The sequence below is a fragment of the Mauremys reevesii genome, linkage group 8 (assembly GCF_016161935.1).
Source record: "Mauremys reevesii isolate NIE-2019 linkage group 8, ASM1616193v1, whole genome shotgun sequence".
Classification (NCBI taxonomy): Eukaryota; Metazoa; Chordata; order Testudines; family Geoemydidae; genus Mauremys; species Mauremys reevesii.
The window spans coordinates 13,484,622-13,505,503 of record NC_052630.1 but is presented as its reverse complement, the minus strand read 5'-3'; the positions used below and the strand labels follow the sequence as shown (position 1 = coordinate 13,505,503).

The following is a 20,882-nucleotide window of genomic DNA, read 5'->3' as shown; positions in this document are numbered from 1 at the left end:
AATTAAAGGATAGGAATATAATTAATGCTAGTCAACATGGTTTTATGGAAAATACTTATCAAACTTACTGTTCATTTTTTGAACAGATTACAAGTTTGCTTGATAAGGATAATGCTGTAGCTATGATATATTTTGCCTTTTTAAAGACATGTTATGTAGTGGGGCATGACATTCTGATTAAAAAAAGTAGCACTTGAAAATACCAATAAAGCACATGTTAAATGGATTACGTATTGGCTAACAGACACATCTCTAAAAGCAGTTGTCATTGGGAGTCATCTAAAGGAGCTGTTTCTAGGCAGCACCATTGGGATTGGGAGCAGGTCCAATTCTATTCAATGTTTTCATCAATGATCTGGAAGTAAATATAAAATCACTGCTGATTAAAATTTGCAGATAATACAAAGATTAGCAGAGTGGTAAATAATGATGAAGACGGGTGTCATACCAAGTGAGCCAGATCATGCTGTAAAATGGTCCCATTAAAACAAAATGTGTTTTAATACAGCCAATTATAAAGTTATGCATCTAGGAACAAGGAATGCAGGCATACCCACAGAATGGAAGACTGTATCTTGCAAGCAGTGACTCTGAAAAGGATTTAGGGGGTCAGAGTAGACAATGTGATGCTGTGGCAAAGAGGGCTAATCTGATTTTTAAATGCATAAATAGGGGCGTAGTGAGTTGGAGCAAGGAGCTTGATATTTACCTCTGTATCTAGCATTGGTGAGACTGATATTCGAATACTGCGTACAGCACTGGTGTCCACACTTCAAAAAGGATAAATGGGAGGCGGTGCAGAAGACAGTCACAAAAATGATTCAAGGGCTGGAGAAAATGCCTTTTAAACAGGTCAATCTGTTTTCTTTGTCAGAAAAAAATTGTGAGCAGTGACATGACTACAGTGTCTAAGTACCTTCATGGGGGAGAAAATACTGGGTACTAAATCTAGTGGGGAAAAGCAGAACCACCACCAAAGGTTAGGCTGATCCAGACACATTCAAATTACTCGCAGATTATTTTTTTTTAACAGTGAGGGTGATGATCCATTGGAATAAACTACCAAGGGACTTGATGGATTTTCCATCTCTTTGCATCTTCAAATCAAGACCCGATTCCTTTCTAGCTGATATGCTTTAGCTAAACCCAAGTTATTGGGCTCAGTAGCAGAATGAAATTTAATGGCTGTGCTTCACAGGAGGACAAGCTAGCTGATCTAATGGTACCTTCTGGTCTTAAACTTATAAATCTTGTAACACCGTGAAAGATAAAGTTGAAACTTACCCACCATATGGTGAACTGACCAAAAAGTTGCGTCATTAGAAATCAAATGGTGATGGGCAACAGGTAATCAGTTATCTCGGGGACGTGCATGTTTGAAACGAAGAAGATTGTTGACCACTGTAATGTGAAGAAACTGTCTTTGACGCTATGTAACATAAGCTATAGGCCTGAATCAGTGCCCCACTTCTAAACAGATGTGTGAAAGCTCAAGCTGAACTTTTCCAAACTTCACAGTGTTCAGATCTATGTATAAATTCAAGCTCTGAACTCCAATCTGAACAAGGAGGTGGTGGTTGAGTCCATCTTTACTTGGTCTGAAAGTGGTAGATGCCAGAGAAGTAAATTTAAAATAAACCCATAGGAGAATCCTGATTGACTGGGTTGGAGCTTCCTAATAAAAGGCGTGAGGTGAAGGGAATAAGAGGGTATAAAATGCTAGACCTCTCGCTCTTAAATTATGACCACTTGTCACAAAGATGGCGAGACCATAAAGAATATTAGCTGTACATATACAGACACTTTATCCCATTTCTTTAAGCTATCTGCCAGTTATGTTTTGTCCTTCTGAATAAAACCAATAGCTCCAATATGTTAACTGCATGGTCTCAGTTCTACTCTTTAGGTACCTTTCAAAGGTATCATAGTGCATTCATTACAAATGATTGGTTACTTTTCATTTGCCTGCACAAATGGGAGAGTATTTGACTTACAGTCCCCCCGCAGCTCCTCTTGTTTTAAGTTTCAGCGTAGTTAGAAACTGCACAGCTGTAGTATATAGCTGGGTAGCTATTGGGGGTTCAGACAGTGATATGGGCATGAATAGACATGAAGTTCAGACTACAGGGATGGAAGCCTGTGGTAATCCAGAAGCATTCATTTGACTTGCACTTCTGAAAATGTCAGTGCTCTAATCTTTGTAAACTTAGTAGCTTGTTTGACTAAGTGAATGCTCTTTTTACTTGCTATAGTCATCTGGTTTCCCGGCCTCTTTTGTGTTTATGAACTTTATCTGATGGTTTCAGGCAAGTGACAGACATACTATGTAATACACACAGTTATATGCTGAAGTTAATAATTAAGCTAGCTTCAAGGCAGTGGCAGACTGTGACAGAATTATCTCAGTGAAAGTGATTTTTTTTAATAGCCTTTTTGAGCTGGTTTGAAAATGGAAAATACATTTGCAAACTTTTTTTTTGCAAATATATTTTTTTCTGTTTTCCAGTATTGTCAACCCCAAACATTCAAAAATCATGTGTCAGCCCCTACTCAGTGCCAAATTCTGAGATGCGCTTAAAGATTTAAAAATAAGTTAAAAAAAGCCATTTTTAGGAATTTGTTATTTGCCTTTATGGTGCACTTAGTTGCAGAGAAGATCCTGAAAACTTGACCTAAGAGGTCTAGAAACTTACTTTTTGTCTTAAATGAAAGCTGAGCTTCTCATCTCATCACTGGTTTCAGTTAGCCTGGGCTCTAGTTAAAGAACCAGATGTCTGGGGACTTGTACAAAAATCACAAGAGTCATTAACATTGATGTTTGGAGAAAATTCTGAAAAATTTCCAGCTGGCTTAACTGGGGTTTGCCCTTTCTGGGCAATGCATTTCTGTGAACAGGGTGCAGCTGATGCTTGGATAGGGCAGCAGTGTAGCCTTTGGTATCTGGCAGAGATACACTGGTATGGTTAACTTGCACCTGCACTGACATGTAAGGTCCACCTACTTTGAGCAGGTGAAGATGGGGTTTTAATATTTCAGACTTCTATCAAAAAATGTATCAGACTAACTGTTTTGCACTGATTTCTTTTTATTCACAGGTGCTAGTGAGTAGATGATGGCTGTAACATAGTAAAAAGAACTGCACACACTTTAAGAGGGATCATTCATCTGCAAAGCTATGGCCATTCACTTCAATTAGCAAGTTTTCTAGCACAGTCCCCAAAGATGTAACACCATCTTGATTTCTTAGGCACAGGCAGGGCTTCAGATAAGTCCCCCTCTTTATTTTGGATTTTGCCCATTACCTACAAAACGTCAACGTGTACAAAATTCACCAGTAGGCCAGATTTAAGCCTCTTCTTCACTAATCCCTGATCTCTCTCTCTTTTTTTTAAACAAAATCTTGATGTTAAAACATATTGTTGCAAACAGTCAAAGTCTCCGCTGGCCTTTCCTTTCCCTGTGGTTTTGTTACAGTCCATCGCACAGGAAATAATTTTAGCTGCAGCATTGTTTACTGGGACTATTTAAGCCAACATTTTTCTTTTTAGGCATTTATATCATGTTTGCTACTGATCACCATATAATTCCTTAAAGAAATGCACAGGTTCTTCTTTCCCCAGCTGCAGAGATTTTTTTACTGGTTTTGTTTTTGTTCGGTCATGGTTCAGAATGCTAACAAGAGCAGCAAAAAAATGTCTCTGTACCATGGGGACTGGGCTAGGCAATGAAGCTGCTGGATGGCATGATAATTGTGGCTGACTCAGACAAGTATGACGCAGAGGTAGTTGTGTATGTGTGTGCATCCCAGAATAAGTAGTTCAAGCATCATCATCAGGCTATAGCAACATAGGAGAACCAGGGAAAAGGCAGATGATTTCTTTACTCCATCAAGCTGCACCTGTGTTGAGTAACCATATAGATGTCACCATGTACATCTTCCCAACCCCCTCCCTTCTATCTTGTTAACCCCTTGTAAGATCATGTCTGATATTAGCATGTGAGCTCATTAGGGAACACACGTCATGGTCTTTTTACCTGTATTCTGAGGCACCCAGCAGACTTTTGAGCACTGTAAGAAATAATTATAATGATACAAAGAAGGTGAAGAGTTCCAGTGTAGATTTACTGCTCAGTGACCTAAGATTTTCCAACACCCACGCTTCCATTAAAAGGAAATTTCTGACTCAGTTTAGTGAACAGACATGAAAGCCTCCTTCTGCCACATTTTCATTGTTTTACCTGTAACAAATTGCAAGTGCGCACCCACCCTAGGTTTGAGGAATGTCTGTGGATATTTAATTGATTTATGAGTGCAGAGGTTAAAAAAATCTCAGTAATAACAGACAATTCACAGTTTCTGGTTCTAAATCTTAGTACTCCTGCTCTTTTTTTAGCTTGTACTGTTTCAAAACCAGCTATATGCCCAAGTCTTGGACTGAATAGCTAGCACTGCTAAATAAGAGGCCTTCCATATTTAGAAAATGAAAAAGAAAGGGGAAAAATTACTGATTAGAACAGCAATGAATTTTTTTGTATTACTATTTAATCTAAGCAGTGAATGATCAGGGACTAGATGCTTAGTGAAATCAGTGACTATTGTCTGTGATCCTAGTGTCCATCAATAGAACGCCTAAGTGATACGTGAGCATATTAAAGTAACTAATTATTTGCTAATCCAATTTAAATTCATTTCAGTTAATCATTGTGATTAGTAATTCATTAGCCAGGAAAAAATGTGAAGTGGTGAAGCAATTGCTACTTACGTACCAAAGAAATGAAAAAGAAACTGCAATCAAGGAGATTTAATATGCTTGCAATCAAAGGCAAACACAAGTTAAACCTTTCTGGTACAGAGAAAAGGGTGATCTTTGTGGCATAAGAAAAAAAACACCTCAGAATAACAAATGTGCAGCACTTTAATGTTAGATTGACCATGATTGGAACTATTCACAAGTAGCGTGGACAATCTAAACTGTACTTCATTGTCCAAGTAAGTATGATATAACCATTGGATAATTTAGAAAACACATCACCAGAACTTGGGCTGCGGAAGGGAAAATGGGAGCATCTTTGGAAGGTAAAAGTGGGAGTTTGAGTGATCTCTAGTTCAATATTTTGAGACAAACAGAAAGACGTGAGGGCTATTACACATCCTTCACAGCCTATATACACCAGTTGTAAGAATATTTACCTGAACAGATATTTACAATTCTTTTAAAATATTCTTAAAAAAGTAATATTTGCTTGATCTATCACACAATGAACTTCTCTACAAGGAAACTTACAATAGGCATAATAAAATATTCAAGAAGTCATAAAAGATAACACTAGCGCAGTGGTCTGGCCTACTAAAAGCCGTTTAGGATGAGTGCAATGTATGGATACAGCTTTGTTCTAGAAAGGAGTTGTGCATATTTAAAAGTACTTACAAAGTTGATCTCCTCCTTTCCTTACACTTGTATGTTTCCTCGCTAGATGAGTAGAGAACCATGAGCACCATGCATTTCTAAATGAAGGGATGTCCATGTTTTAATGATGGGCTAATGTCTTCTAACCTTTATGGCTCATAAGAGAAAATATGTAGGTTTCATCCTATCGATGTAAAAGGGCAATTTAAAGGATTTCATATCTAATGAATTCATAGGATTCATTGCCTTTTTTCGTCTGTCCAAACAGATTTATACTAATCATTAGAGAACTAAGATGGTTATAACTTACTTGATGTCTACAGCCAGCCTAAAATGCAACTCTTTCAGTAAAAGCTAATGCTTAAAGCAATGTTATCAGTGTTACTCAGTGTCCTTCCTATTTAAAATCCTTTTTTTATGAGGGTGACAAACATGTATGTTAGAAAATAGTTACTGCACCTTTAAGTGTGTCCGTATATATTCAACAACTGCTTTCGTATAAACTTTGGGCAGTCAAGGTCATGCTAGAGCATAGTTATACTTTCATGTAATTCAAAAGGCCAACTGCTGTGATGTAACAGATGCTGTCCCTAGAAAAGGAAGTTTGCACGAATATCAAGATTACATTTTCAAAACAGTGTGTGGGATTTAGCTGCTCATTTCTTACTTTTTTTATTAGTACTTGTCTGGCTTGCACCACTTTGAAAAGTTACCCATAACTACACTTGTCCTGATTATTTCATGATGGTGAATGCTGAAAGCTACTAAACGGGACTGGAGAAAAGCTTTTTATATGTCTATAAAAGTGCAAATGGATGTTTATTTTTATGGGAAATCAACTTAACTTTCTCACTGCCAGCTGTTGCATTCTGGGGTAATTTATTTGGTTTTTATATTAATCTCATTGTTCATAACTAAATGGTAATTGACGATAAAGAAGTATAATATAAATGGGAGGGAAAAGGCAACACAAAATTAATCTTTTCCAGAATCTTTGATGAGACACATGTAAATTAAGACTACAATTCTAATGAGTGAATGCTTTGTTAAAAATATGTTACTGAAACTGCTGGAGATGGAGTTGGATATGTAGCCATTGTTTTATGAAGAACTAAGTCACTTCAGTGTTGGTAAATTGCTAATGAGGGAAATGAATAATTTCTAGAAATGTTTTTGCCTACATTGGGAACAACCCCAGCTATTATGCTATCTGGCAGGCAGGAAATGATTTTTCACACTATGTCCTATCTGACTCGAGTCACATGGTACTGAAGGAAGAGTGCTTTATCTCCTGATAGGATAGATTCTGCATATCTGACTACCAGTGTTTTCTGGCTTTCAAAGTCACCTTCCCATCCCCAATTTTTCCACTAAGAAGTTTCTCAAATACAATCAGACAATGTTCTTTATACACCCTGGAAGAGGTGATACTACTGCATTCCTCTCGGTATTCCAATAGCAAAAGAGAGAAAAGAAAAAAAAAGATAGCTGACCGTAGATACTTCTGTCATGTTTGGTTCTGAAATTACATCAAAGAATTCTTCTAACACCATCCCTCAAAGGAAACTGATCATTTTCCATTAAATTTCTCACCTAGATGTCTGCATTTTGAAAACTGCTCTCCGTGATTCATTTTTCTTATACAAAGGGCAGTTTTAAATGTGTTTTTACTGCTTACATGTCCAGGAAATGTTAAGGGCAGTATAATCAGGGCCCTACAGTCAGAAGTACAGGTGATTTGAAGTTAGACTGACTGAAAGAAAACTGATGACTTCAACATAACTTAGAAACTCATCAGTACTGAAACTCAGAAGCTGTTTTGTTCTACAGAATCATCAAGTTATGTAGCTTATTCAATACCTCGGTGGAGAAATTATTCTCTTTCCAGGTATACATTCTTTTCATAAGCCAAGCCGTAAATCATACTTCCAAAAAATATCCCAACACAACCCAATTTCTATTAGCAGAGCATACCTTATACTATAAAACTTGCAAGTAGACCAGTGTTGCACCATGAAGCTTATACAGGTTTTTTCCCCAGTGTAAAAATATACAATGCTACTGCCTATTTGTTGCAGTGTAAGGTCCAATCAGTACTTGTCTGCTGCAGGCTCTTACTTTTGTGCCCTTTCATACTTCTCCAACCCAGACCACCGTGTTACCCCTCCTGATACCTGAAACCTCACAGTGTAATGTGTTTTGTCTCCCATTAATAACAAACAGTGAATTCTTAGCTGGTGTAATAAGATACTGTCCAAATAATCCACTGTCTTTCATAATTCGGTTGTAGCTGCTCCAGGGCCAGTCTTTGGACATGATAGGGTCCTTTAAATTCTTCAGTACATTCATTTTCCCTGTCGACAGCTCTACAAAAAGCACATCTGTTTGCAAATGTGACGTAGCATATATATAGTACTGATTGCCTTCAGTGAAAGAGGGTTGAAATGTCAGATCAGATACATGTACATTTGTTTGTAAGTCATAAATCAACTTGATTTCCCCTTGGATGGTTATTGCCTGGACTTTAATCCTGCCACTGTCTTCAGCTGCACTGACCAAATAGCGTCCATCAGGGGAAATATAGGGCATACCCGATATGTCACTGTTAGGGCCAATCACAGAATCTGTAACACTGTCAATAATGAGCTGGGGAGATGCTAATATTGATGTACTATTTTTACATTGGACAAAGAAGTAGCCGCCCAAGTGGGTATAGGCCATGCTCTGTGGTTTGCAGCTATAGTTTTTGAAGCTGATCGTCTTGATGTGGGTCACAGTTTCCAGGTCAATTTTGTGAACTGCAGATTTCGATTTGTTAAAGATGAAACCGAACCTGAAATATAAAACATGACACTGGCGTCATCTCTGGAACTGTGACAACCTGCTTGAGAAAACACTGAAATCAGCAGAACTCACAGACTCCAGTTGTTTTCTATTGTGCGTAATAATGTTCACTTTTCTCTATGCAACTGCTAACATTTTAATTCTTCTGCTATGTGCTCAAAAAAAAACACCCTACATTTTTGGTTAACATGTCATTACAATCTAGGGACATGGCCTCACAAGCCGTTATACATGCAAGAATTCCTGGCTCTCATAAACAGTTCCATCAACACCAGTAATCAACCATGGGAACAGTGTGCAGGATTGGGCACTTTATGTGTTATGCTTGAGTTACAAATTCTTCTGGTGTGATATAATTCAATGTGTATTTCAGATGTTTTATAGCTCCAAATCACAACTCCTTAACTAAGGGTACGTCCAGACTACCCGCCGGATCAGTGGGTAGCGATCGATTTAGACGCGATATATTGATCCTCGAACGCGCTCCCCGTTGACTCCAGAACTCCACCAGAGCGAGCGGCGGTAGTGTAGTTGACGGGGGAGCCGTGGCCGTCGATCCCGCGCCATGAGGATGGGAGGTAAATCAAAATAAGATATGTCGAAGTTGCGTATCTTACATTGAGACACATACACACACACCCCGTGTAGACCAGGCCTAAAACGTATTTTGGACCTAATCCTAAAGAGGGGAGAGGATGCAAAGAAAACTTCAAGGCATATTTGTGCCCTTTGATTCTGGGCCAGTCCCTTAGCATAAGTTAGAGCCATCTGAGAGGAGCTCTAATTTACAGGTGCTGCCATGGCTCCAGGGGGCCATTATGGCTGCTGGGGCTGCTGCAGTGCACAGAGTCTGGGCCATGCCCTCACACCATCTGCTGGGAGGATGGGTCGGTGGCTTAGGAACTTACCGGTGGATCCCCTCAAAGCAGCACCACTGCAGTGGAAATTGGAGGTCTTTGTCTTCAGTTTTGAGAGAACCGAAAATAAAATGAATACCAAATAAAATGTCCTATACAAGCAACAAGCTGCAGTGCATTTGACCTTTGTTGACCAGAGAAAAAGGTGAGCAATAGCCAGGCAATGTTTCTACTTAATTTGAAAGGAAGCCAGTAAAAACGGCACCTCTTGTGTTCCCTAGGATGCCGGTATTCACTTGCGCGAGTGAAAATTAATTTTACATGGAATATTTTTTCATCCATTCAATACAGAAAGAAGGAAATTAAGTGAGATGTTCGGCTGGTCTTTGAAAGATTATGAAATGTGACAAGAGACTTGTTTTCACACAGTTAAAATATATATTTTGCTTCAATCAGTGGGTTTATTTCTTTACGCTTAAGCAGCATGTCAGTGAGGCACTCAGCAATGATTTCACTGCTGAAGAATTAGCCAATGTACTATACGATCCCTTGAAAATCACTGAGCTTAGCCTTAAATTTTCCCATTATGCTCAGATCCTTTAGAAACGTCACTTAAAACAGCTTCAGGAAAGATTAACATGGCACCAGGTGTGGAGGAAATAGGAGATGACAGGGTTTCTCCTGGACTATTCAAAAAGCCTTCCTTTACAGCGTTTCTTTCAAGACTCCCTTAATACTGCCCAAGTGCTTGAATAAGAGAAAAACCAGGCTTTTATCATAAACTTTAATTTGAAAAAGTGGGTCAGAATGGGCATTATGTGCACAGAGCTGCTGAAGAGGTGCTATGCCTGTGTGAAATCTGTACTCTGAAATCTCAATGAAAAAACTTGCTCTTGGTATTCTTTTAATGGAAAGCCATCGAGTCTGGAAGGCAGCCTGGGAACTAACCCTGCCTCCAAAAGAGATGTTCACTCACCCTGTGCGCTAACTGTAGCTCTTCAAAGATGTGCTCCCCATCGGGGCTCCACTTCTGGTGCATGTGCACCCCATGTGCCTTTAATTGGAAATTTTCATTAGCAATGTCCGTTCAGCCCACACGTGAGGATATCCTCACACATGCTGCTGATAGCCTCACACCTTGCACTGAGGCTATATCAGGTTGCATGAGCAAACTGCCCCTCAGTTCCTTTTTCACCACTGAGCCTCAGAAGGAAACTCCAAAGCACGGGGAAGGAAGGTGGGTAATGGAGCAGTATTCCCATAACAAGGAGGGAACTTCGTACTCAAGTCCAGCACAGAGGAAAAAAGTGCATTGCCAGCTGTTGCATCGGAGCTAGAGGCACTGACAAAGGCATATGTACTGAAGACCTTGTAGCAGCTCTTTCATACTGGACATTTTTAAGTAGAGCCATAGATGTATGTAGATTGTGACCTCAGCAAGCAAATGGCAAGAACCCTTCAATAGTGGTATGAAAAGCTCTTAAGGCATCCAAATGAACCTTGAGAAAAATAAGTAATAGTTCTGTTTCCTTTAGCTGCAGCACATATTCCAGAACAACTGGACGTAAGGCAAATTTGGGGGTGGCATTTTGGAATTCACCACAGTGACTAAATGGTCTCCATTTTTGAAGGTAAGTATTTCTGGATCTTTCCTATTTTTTAAATAGTATCTGTTGTAACTCTGCAGAACAGACTGACTCTAACCCCACACATAATTGAAGAGCCAGGCCTTGAGGTGGAGAATGCTGGGAATGCAGCAGACCACTGGCATCCTGGGAGAGGAGCTGAAGAGGGATTGGAAGATTTATCGCTGGACAAAGAGTCAGGGGAAACCATGTCTACCGTGGCCATGTTGGGGCTATTAGAATAACTCTTTTGTTCACCACTTTGAGAATCAGAGGCATCGGGGGAACCACATAAAACAGCTTCTTCATCCAAGTGAGGAGGAAGCCCCCTCCCCCCCCCCAGGAACTGAGACCTAACTCCCCCCAATGAACAGAAGAGTTGGCATTTTTTGTTCGTAGTGGTGGTGAAGAGATCAACTCCTGAAAATCCCCAAGTCTGAACTACACCAGCAATAACTTGGGAATCCAACTCCCCTTTGTAGTCTTGGGGAAAAACACCTGCTCAGAGTGTTGACTGTGATATTTTGCCTGCCTGGGAAATAGGTTGCTGAAATTTGTATGGGATGTTTTGTGCTCCAGTTCCATAACCTTAATGCTTTGGTGCAGGGGGAAGGAGATCTCACTTCTCCCTGCCAATTGATACAGAATATGCAGGCAGCATTGTCTGTCAAGACTTTGGTAGACCTGTCTGAGGAGAGGCAGAAAATGAAGGCAGACATTTCTGACTGCTCTGACTCTAACAGGTTGATATGGAGGGTGGTTTCCTGGGGTGAACATCTGGGGGTGGTCTCAGAGTGAACATATAGTGTTAGAGCATTGAGGTGCGCCCCCCCATTCTGACAGAGATGCATCCGTGGTTATGGTTAATGAATCTTCCACCAGTCCAGGTAGCAATTAACCTGCGGAGGAACTGACACCTGTTTGGCAAGAAAGCTGATCTGAGCCACCCCTAGAAACAGCGAAGGCATAATCTTGCATGTTCAGTCACAAATGAAAGCTGCTGTGTGACCTAGAACTTTGTACAGTTGCCAACCCTCCCAGTTTGGCCAAAGAGTCTCCTGGAATCAATCTCGATCTCCCAGAGGCTACTGAAGCCAATCCGGGAGATTTTAGGCCACTAAAAAAGTCAGGTGGCATGGTAGGGCTAAGGCAGGCTCCCTACTTGCCCTGGCTCTGCGCTGCTCCCAGAAGCGGCCAGCATGTCCCTGCGGCCACTAGGCGAAGGTGTGGCCAGGGGGTCTCGGTGCGCTGCCCCCGACTCTGCTGCTTCCATCAGCCAGGAACGGGGAACTGTGACCAATGAGAGCTGCGGGGGTGGTGCCAGGAGGCAGTGCACCGAGCTGCCTGGCTGCCCCTGAGCCTAGGAGCCACTGCCGGACATGCCACCACTTCCGAGAGCCACCCGAGGCAAGCACCGCCAGGCCAGAGCCTGCACTCCTCACCCCCTCCTGCACCACAACTCCCTGCCCTGAGCTCCCTCCTGCACCCAAACTCCCTCCCAGAGCCTGCACCCCAAACCCCTCCCATCCCCGAACTCCTTCCCAGAGCCTGCACTCTGCACCCTAACCCCCTGCCCCACCCTGAGCCCCCTCCTGCACCCAAACTCCCTCCCAGAGCCTGCACTCCCTCCTGAACCCCAACCCCCTGCCCCAGGCTCAGCCTGGAGCCCCCTCCCACACAAGCTCCCTCCCAGGGCCCCCGCCCCCTCCCACACTCCAACCCTCTTCTGCAGCCCTCAGCCTCCTCCCACACCCAAATACCCTCCCAGAGTCAGCACCCCAATCCCCTGCCCCAGACTCAGCCCAGAGCCCCCACCCACACCCCCTCCTGCACCCCAACCCCCGCCCCAGCCTGGTGAAAGTGAGTGCGGGTGAGGGAGACCGAGTGATGGAGGAAGGGGGGCAGGGCTTGGAGAAGGGACATGGCCTTGGGGAAGGGGCGGGGCAGGGCAAGGGTGCTTGGGTTTGTGCGATTAGACACTTGGCAACGCTACCTAGAAGTTGAAGACTGTTTCTGACTGAAGTCCGGGGGCTCCCTTGAATAATTCTAACACAGTATGATAGTGTCCTGTCATGCCCTGAATGCCAAGGATGCGAAGGGGCCTAGAGTTCACGACTGATGGGGAGGTCTCCCGCCCTGTCTCCAAAGTGAGGCAAAGGGAGCACTCCATCATTAATAGTCACAGCTTGATTTCCTGGTCCTTCCATGGCTTGGATTTGAGGGCTAAACAAGATGTTACACTTAAGTGGGACATGTGACTCTCATGGGCAACAAACACATGTAAAGTGTCCGTTGCTGACCAGGATAGCCTCTTTACACACAAGGCAACATTTAAACCCCAGTGAACCGGGCATGCCCTATGCAGGGAGGCTTTCCCCACAGGAAATAACACAGTCCTTCAATAACAAGTAACTAACTACTACTACTTTCCAACAAACTAAGTAAAAAGAACTCAGCAAGTGGCCGAGGCAAGCATGATGCGGACGCACTAAGCGTTGTCTCAGGCCCAACGCAGGAACTGAGGGCAGTTCGCTTGCACAGCCTGATATAGCCTCAGTGTGGGACACGCAGGTATCAGCAGCATGTGCATGGGCCAGATGGACACTGCTAATGAAAATCTCCGATCAAAGGTGCGTCGGGCACATGCACATCTGACATGCCGCATCCATAGGGACACTACTTGAAGAACCTCTAGATATTTATCTGAATTAACAGCCAGTTGAACGTGTCAAATTACTGTTTGTTTCAGCGAGCAGAACTATTTACATTGGGTCAAAGGCTGCACATAGTCACACCAGTGTCACTAATAGTGTGGCAGTCACCAGTAGAGCCCCAATCCAGCAACTAACTTTAAGTCAAGCATGTGCTTAAGTGCTTTGTTGGACTGGGCTCTAAAAAACCGAAGATGGCACACAACTAGCTTAACTGAGCTATATTGGCTACATAAAATGATTAGTAGTTGTGCTATAACATGGTAGCAATATAATCAGTTACTATGTATTTACCACTGATTTCAACAGTTAACATGTAGTTGTCACATTCGGAAATAATGCATATTATTTTGAGTTGTTTGTTAGCTAAATTGTAATTCCCTTGGAAATTATTGTAATCACAAGACACGGTACTCGGGTTTTTTTTAAATGCATGCACCATTCGTGCAGTCGCTGCTACTGCACACACATCACATATTTCAGCATGCAAATGGTCAGTTATGTATTCAACAGCCAAACTTCAGATGAGAATAAATTTTTTTTACCACTCAGCTCAATAAATCTTAGGAGATGTGTACCGAGTCCTTCGGGGCTTGTACTGGGATGGCTAGCTTATGCTGAAGCCTGTGCTGTCATGTGTTTGCTAGCTACTGTTACAAATAGTACAAGCACACCTTAATTTGCAGTGTAGTCATACCCTCAGCAGTACATTTTGAATCTTAGATGTCTTATAGTATGGCTTTGTGGTTAAAGCATGAGCCTGAACCTCAGGTTTCTATTCCTGGCTCTACACAGACTTGCTGAATAATTTGGGGCAATATGCTTATCCTGTTCTTACATCAATTGCCACATCAGGAAAATGGGGAAAATAATACTTAATCACATCACACATTCATTGATGTTTGTGTAGTACTTTAAGCTGATTAGATAGAAGGTTCCCTAGAAGCACAAAGCATGATGACGACAAGTCATTCTGGCCATTCCTTACCTAATGTGATTAATAATAAGATTTGTAGGTGGTATGAAAAAATCATCCACATCTTCAAATGGCGTGCGGATGATATGCTGATTTTCCCCTGAACTTGCCTCTGATATTACCTACAATAAATAAACAAAATGTTGAGCATAGGGAAAAGAAGAAGAAAGAGAGAAGTAAATACAGGTTACATAACTACGTTACACCAAAAAGATATTTGCCTTGCATCTAGGAGATTCAAATTGATTAATACTTTCAAAATAGCATTTGGAGTAGCTGCCTTGAAAAATAGTGTTAATAAAATGGCATTTGAAGACTGACATTTGTAAGATACGTGCACAACTCTCTCTGCTTTCATAATATGATGTTTATATCAGTAGACAAAGCAATCGTGCACAAGTTGAAATAGTGTGACAACACTAAACCTACAATAATGTATTCCAAACTGTTTAAAGTAAACATTTATTTCATATGTATTAAACTCACTTAAATGCACAATGTTAATTCACTGGCTTGAATGATCTAACGCTAACTCACAGAAATTAATTATCACTTTGAAGGAACATAAATGTTCACCCATCTAGTGCACCGTGTAAAATCCATGGAAGAGCAGAGAAAGGCACTCTCTCGAAATGCTGTCCTTCAGAACAAAGCAAACCTTCTGCTGCCATGGAAACTCTGATTTATCATCTCCCTTATAACCCCAGAAAAATGAGGAGGTAGAAATTTTAAACAATTAAAATATTAAATACAGAAATTGTTTACTGGGATTGGTTTGGGTCAAGATGATTTAGGTCAATTCATTAGAAGTTTTTGCTAATGTGACATACTAACAGGAGTTCTTTTGAATTTATGGCTAAATAATTAATTACAGGATGTGCTACAATCTTAAAAGGTTTAGTTCAAACATTCTGGTCATGCCATTTCGATTTCTTCCAATTAAATTGTTTGAAAAAAATGCCAATTTTTGCAGAGTGCTTTCATGAAGCCAGAAACAGTATTGTACATTTGCTTTCTCATAAACGAGTAACAACTAAACAATAGCAGCCCCTTCATAGGCTGCATAGCTTTATTTGATAAACCCTTGATTTCTGAAGAGGGAGAAAATTAAGGACAAGCTGCTCAGCTGGCTCCGAAGAATCTCTTTCTTGGGCACCTAACTCTCCCTATGCAATGCATGGGTAGTCCAGGCAGGTAGCTCAGGGCTCAGAATTCCACTAGGTGCCTATGAGTTAGGCATTGCAACACCCAAGTACCTGTCCGTAGCTAGCCCTAGATTCACTGGGGGTGGGGGTGGGGATGGGAAGAGGGGATTAGATCATTGAGTTGGATCTCCCCTATATCACAGGCCTTAAATTTCATCCAGTTACTCCTGTACCTAACCCAACAACTTGTAAAGCATATCTATCTTCCAGAAAGGCATCTGTGATTCTTAAGCTTCCTGCTTCCCTATGAGGAGTGGAGGTAGGAAGTCAATCCTTCACGACTGCACAAGGACCAAAGGTGAAGTGAGAACACATAGTCCACCCTCCTGCATTACAGAGGCAGCCACCTGGGGTGGTGGTGGGGGGGATGGGAAGAGAACCTTGGATCCAAGTGGATCTGCCCCACCAATACACTGGCTAGTGTAAAAACGACTGGATGTGTTTTGCTGCGGGGCAAGGCCATTGGCAGAGGCTCAGTTCCTTCCCAGGACAGCAGTGCTGTATGTTGCTCCTAATGCAGGGCTAGGAGCCAATGCTGTCTAGTATTTAAGTATCTGGATGTTGTCGGCAATGATGTATAAAGGGGAAAAGATTGAGTTTCATAGATCCAGAAGGTTCTAGATCATGGGTATCCGAAAATAGCAATTACACGGGAGTATATGTGAATGGGCCAAACTTGGGTCTTGTATTAGCTTGGTGTAGGATGTGTAGGACTCTGGTTAAACCTGGATCAACGTGGAGTAACTAGATGGAGGTTCATGGACTTATTCCACATTTGCACTAGGGTGTCTAAAGAAGAATTTGTCCTAGAGGCTTTGCGTGTGCTTCTTTCTTCCTGAGAGCTGCTTTGGAAACCAGCCTGACCTTTTTATTCAGAAAGAGGGATTTGAAACTGAGTTTGCAGAATGCTTTCAATTATCACTCCTTTTTTTTATTTCTCGATACAAAAGTCTCAGAAGCAGCGCACAACCTCCTTCTCTGCTAAAGGTATATATTTTATTGAGAGGAGAAGAAGAATACTAGTGTATTGTGTGCCATAGTTGGTCCACGAAAGAGACTCAAGATTTGGGAAAGAAGTGAAACAAAATCAGCAGAATTCAAAGAAAATAAGCAGCATCTTAATGGACCAGCAGAAAACTTAGCCCCACACTGTATAAAGCTGAATAGCTAATTGTTTTTAATATACTATCTAGCCTTCCTTGATGTTAAAAAGGAGAAACCGGCTTGTTTGGATGCAGGCCAAAGAGTTCTGAAGGAACTATAAAACTACAGTACAGTGTATTTTTATATATAGTGCCTTTTCCACACAATACCACAAAATGCTTTGCATTCTTATCTCATCCTCCTTGACATCCTGTGCTGGGCTAATTCTGCGCCTCTTCTAGAGCTGGTTTGGCACAGATCAGAGCTGGCTGAGGGCCGTCCAGCCCAGATAAAATGATCCCTATGGCCTGTTATACTAAAAGGGAATACCCAGCGTGTAAGAACGTCGGTGGCCCTCCCCAAACTTGCTCCCTGCTCCAAGGGATCATGCTATATGGGTCATGAGCTGGCTGAGTTGGTTCTGTGCCTGCTGTAGAGACCACCTAGACCAGAGGGGTATCCTTTACAGCTGCCTTACAACCACTTTGTACCAGTGCTGTTTTAAAGGAGGCGCTGATCAGGCAGCAAAAATCACTATGAGCTTTGTTTGATTGTATTTTTCTCAGTTACCTCAGCTCTTTCTGCATACATTTGTGGCATTTGGCTCTGTCATCAGTCTTAAAAACAAAATGGACAATGGTAACAACACACTCCCACTACTGGTTTACAACATATTCTCTGCTTTGTGCCTGACAGTGACTCAAAACCAGATTCAACTGTAAGAGAGGTGGGGGAGAAATAATGCACAATGACTATGCAACTAAAGACCAGCTTAAATTCGAGACAGAAAGTGTTATCAGTAGCCAGTGGTGCTGCTAAGAGAAAGAGAGGGTAAAATGTTAACGTTACACAACACTTACCTGCAGTGTTGGATGGGACTTCTGCATGTTCCCCCAGCTAAGGACCCAGACTTGGTCATGTGATTTATCATAATGTAATTTGGCTGGTAGGGGGTCAACATCCATAGACTTCAAAGAAACAAATATTTGTATTGATATTTAGTGAAGTGAAGGTGGCTTGTGAACATTATTTATGTTAACATTTGTTTACAAAGATTACTGTGAACGTTCCCCTGAAATCCATTATCCACTTCCACCCCCCGCACTTTAGGAAGATGGAGGCACAAAGTTTGTAATTAGCTGAAAAAAATCACACTGTGAGTCAGTGACAGAGCCAGAAATAGAAATAAGGTATCCTGATTCCAGTCCCCTGATCTGGCTAAGCAGACAACAGTCCATCTCACACCACAACTTCTATCTACAGGGGCCAATTTCTGTTAAACCTGGGCAATCTGGTTATAACTGAGGTCACAAACTGACCCAGTAAGTATAGGTGAGAAATACTTTCTAGGTAGCTGCAAACATGACTGCAGACGTCGTCCTAGGACTATGAGAATCATGCCATCAAGCAGTTTTTTAAGGATGAGGTTATAGCATGGCAAATGACACAGTATACCCCGATGAGAGTGAAAATAGTACATCTGTCCGACACATGAGCTAGGTCACAGGTTCACTGGGTAGGTACCTAATTCTTTAGCATATCAAAGCCTCTTTGCCATCACTGAATAAATAGCTCTCCTGGTCAGTACCTGCATGACTTTCTGTGTCTGGATATCAATGATCATTAGTCTGTTCTGCTTGGGCTGTGTCACATAAATATACTTGTCTCTGACATTGACAGCTGAAGCCCAGAGGCAGGACTGAACAGGTCCACCTTCAACTTTCGGACAGATCTCTTCCTGAAAGAGAGAAGAATAGGTTTAATTTGTGCAAGTTAGGGGCTATGCTCTAAGCAGCCTGCACTTTAGCCTGGAATCGTAGAACAAAAAAATCCGTGGGGACTATCGTATGCCTAAATTATTTCCCCCCTCCAACTTTTTACCTGGAAAACATGAAATAATTATTGTATTAGGTAGCACACTGTAGTCTGGATCTATCCCAGTGAGACTGAGCAACTGGAGCTTGCTGCAAGATCCCATTTATATTCAAATAACCATGATGCTGCACAGAACAGAATCTTTTGAAGTATCCCTTGGTACAAGAGGACTTATAGTGCTGTCAACATTTATTAGCAATATAAATCTCATTTTGGGTTTAAAACACAGTGATTTATGTTTTAGTGAATTATTGCACTGCATTGTTCCTATCGCCTTCATTCTCAGTTTTAGGAAATCTTGCTCTCAGGTCTTTGTGCATTTAGAGTAGCAGCAGAAGAGTCCAATAGTCTCCTTAACTCCAACCTGGAAACATCTTGCATTTTATAAAAGTATCATATAGTGTGGGCTCGATCTTGTTGACCTTATTCACATCTGGGTCTTTTGTCTGTGGGACTACACATTATTAGAGCCAGCAGGATCTGTCATTTGCTATATTGTCTGTAATGCTGCTTCTCCATGTAGTGGCCCAACATTTTTCAGATATTGGTACAGTCTTCAGTAATGCCGTAGATGTTGCCTGCAATCTGGTTGCAGACCACAGATTCCCCAGATTCTTAATAAACCTACATGATACCAGATGAGCAAATATGGAGAATCTTTCTACTAGAAGATGAAAGGCTGATATTGCAGCCAGAAGGACCTTGGGTTGATAACCCAAATTTCTTTAGATCCAACAGATAATCCAGGATGCACCAAATCAGGCAGAAGGCAGCAACACCATCACCAATTGAAGAATCTATTTCATTTCTGCAGGTAAATAGCGCAGGTTGACCTCTTTCTACTGTTCAGTAATACCTGCTGTACTTCCGTAGAGCAGGAAGAGTCTAGCAACATGAGCCATGCCCTGAGGCGGAGAACCACTAGGTTGGGAAGAAGCACATGACCTGCATCCTGTGACAGGAGATGAGGAATGGCTGTGAGCTTGAATGACAGTTGGACACACAGGTGAAGCAGGTAAAGGTACCAAGCTTGTCTTAGCCAGGTCAGCGCTATTAGAATAACTCTGGCTCTGTCCTGCCTGATATTGTTTATCACCCTTAATATCAGTAACATTGGTGTAAACACATAGACCAGATAGTTCTTCCAAGATAGAAGAAAGGCCTCTCCCAAGGAGTGGTGGCTCAGACCCTCTCTTGAGCAGAAAAGAGGACACTGCCTGTTCCTGGAGGTGGTGAAGCAATCCACCTCTGGAAGTCCTCATTTTAGGAATATGCTGGGGAGAACTTGAGTGTCTAGCTCCCATTTGTAGACGTGCAAGAGGTGTCTGCTGAGGACATTGGCTGTGGTGTTCTGAATACCTCAGAGACAGACCACTGAGATTCGGATCTGATGAGCTATGCACCAGTTCCATAGCTTCATGACTTCAGGGCACAGAGAGGGAGATCTTCCTGCTCCCTGTTTGCTGATATAGAATGTGCAGGATACATTGTCCGTCATGACCCTGATTGATTTGCCCCTTATGAGGGTAGGAAATGAAGGCAAGCCCCGACAGCCCCGAATGCCAACAGATTGATGTGGAGACTGGTTTCTTGAGTTGTCCATCTGCCTTGATTCGTGCAGGTACAGAGGTGGGCTCCGCATCCCAACAGCGATGCATCTGTCATTAAAGTCACTGATGGGGCTGGCTAACAGAAAGGAACATCTGCACAGATGTTGAGTTGGTTCTTCCACCGGTCTAAGGAGTTTCTCACTTGTAGAGGAACTGTCACCTATGTGTCCAAGGTGTCTCTGACTGGACAATAAATTGTTCTAAACCACCCCTAGAATTTCCTCATTAGCAGTCTGAGTTTAATCTCCCTGTTTTTCCTTCCCCTGGATTTGAGGGCCAGGCAGAAGTTGCACTTCTGGGAGATGTGGGACTCCTGCAAGGAATGAACACACTTAAGTGTGGCTGTCACTCACAGGTATAATCTCTTGGCAGGAGAGACAAAGTGTGAAACCTGGCAAGCCAGGCATGCTCTACCAGGAAAAAAAAAGTCTCCCCAAGAAGAAAAGGAGTAAAACAATCCTCTCACTATTTATCTAACTATAAAAACTATCTAACCACTACAGAAATGTTACAAAAGCCAAGGCATTGCTCCAGGTAGACATGGTAGAGTTCTACCTCAGACTGAGGTGGCTGAGAAGGAACTGATGGTGGTTCACCTGCACACCCCTATATAGCTTCGGCAATTGGC

General features: G+C 42.0%; 1 protein-coding gene and 1 long non-coding RNA gene across 3 annotated transcripts in view; one reads left to right on the top strand and one right to left on the bottom strand.

Annotated features, from left to right (window-relative positions):
* The window catches only part of LOC120370441, a 124,308-nt gene extending 120,785 nt beyond the window's left edge, over positions 1-3,523 (top strand). Inside the window, exon 4 of the long non-coding RNA XR_005583737.1 lies at positions 3,096-3,523. This is a non-coding gene — a long non-coding RNA (uncharacterized LOC120370441). The remainder of the gene's footprint in view (positions 1-3,095) is intronic.
* A 1,302-nt stretch (positions 3,524-4,825) lies between these two features.
* The window catches only part of FSTL4 (follistatin like 4), an 817,110-nt gene continuing 801,053 nt past the window's right edge, over positions 4,826-20,882 (bottom strand). For both annotated transcript variants that reach the window (XM_039485151.1, XM_039485152.1), the window contains 4 exons: positions 18,358-18,507; positions 17,630-17,737; positions 14,434-14,543; positions 4,826-8,241 (listed from right to left, as the gene is read on the bottom strand). In XM_039485151.1, the coding sequence (XP_039341085.1) occupies positions 7,539-8,241; positions 14,434-14,543; positions 17,630-17,737; positions 18,358-18,507 (1,071 nt within the window). In that variant the 3' untranslated portion in view covers positions 4,826-7,538. The remainder of the gene's footprint in view (positions 8,242-14,433; positions 14,544-17,629; positions 17,738-18,357; positions 18,508-20,882) is intronic.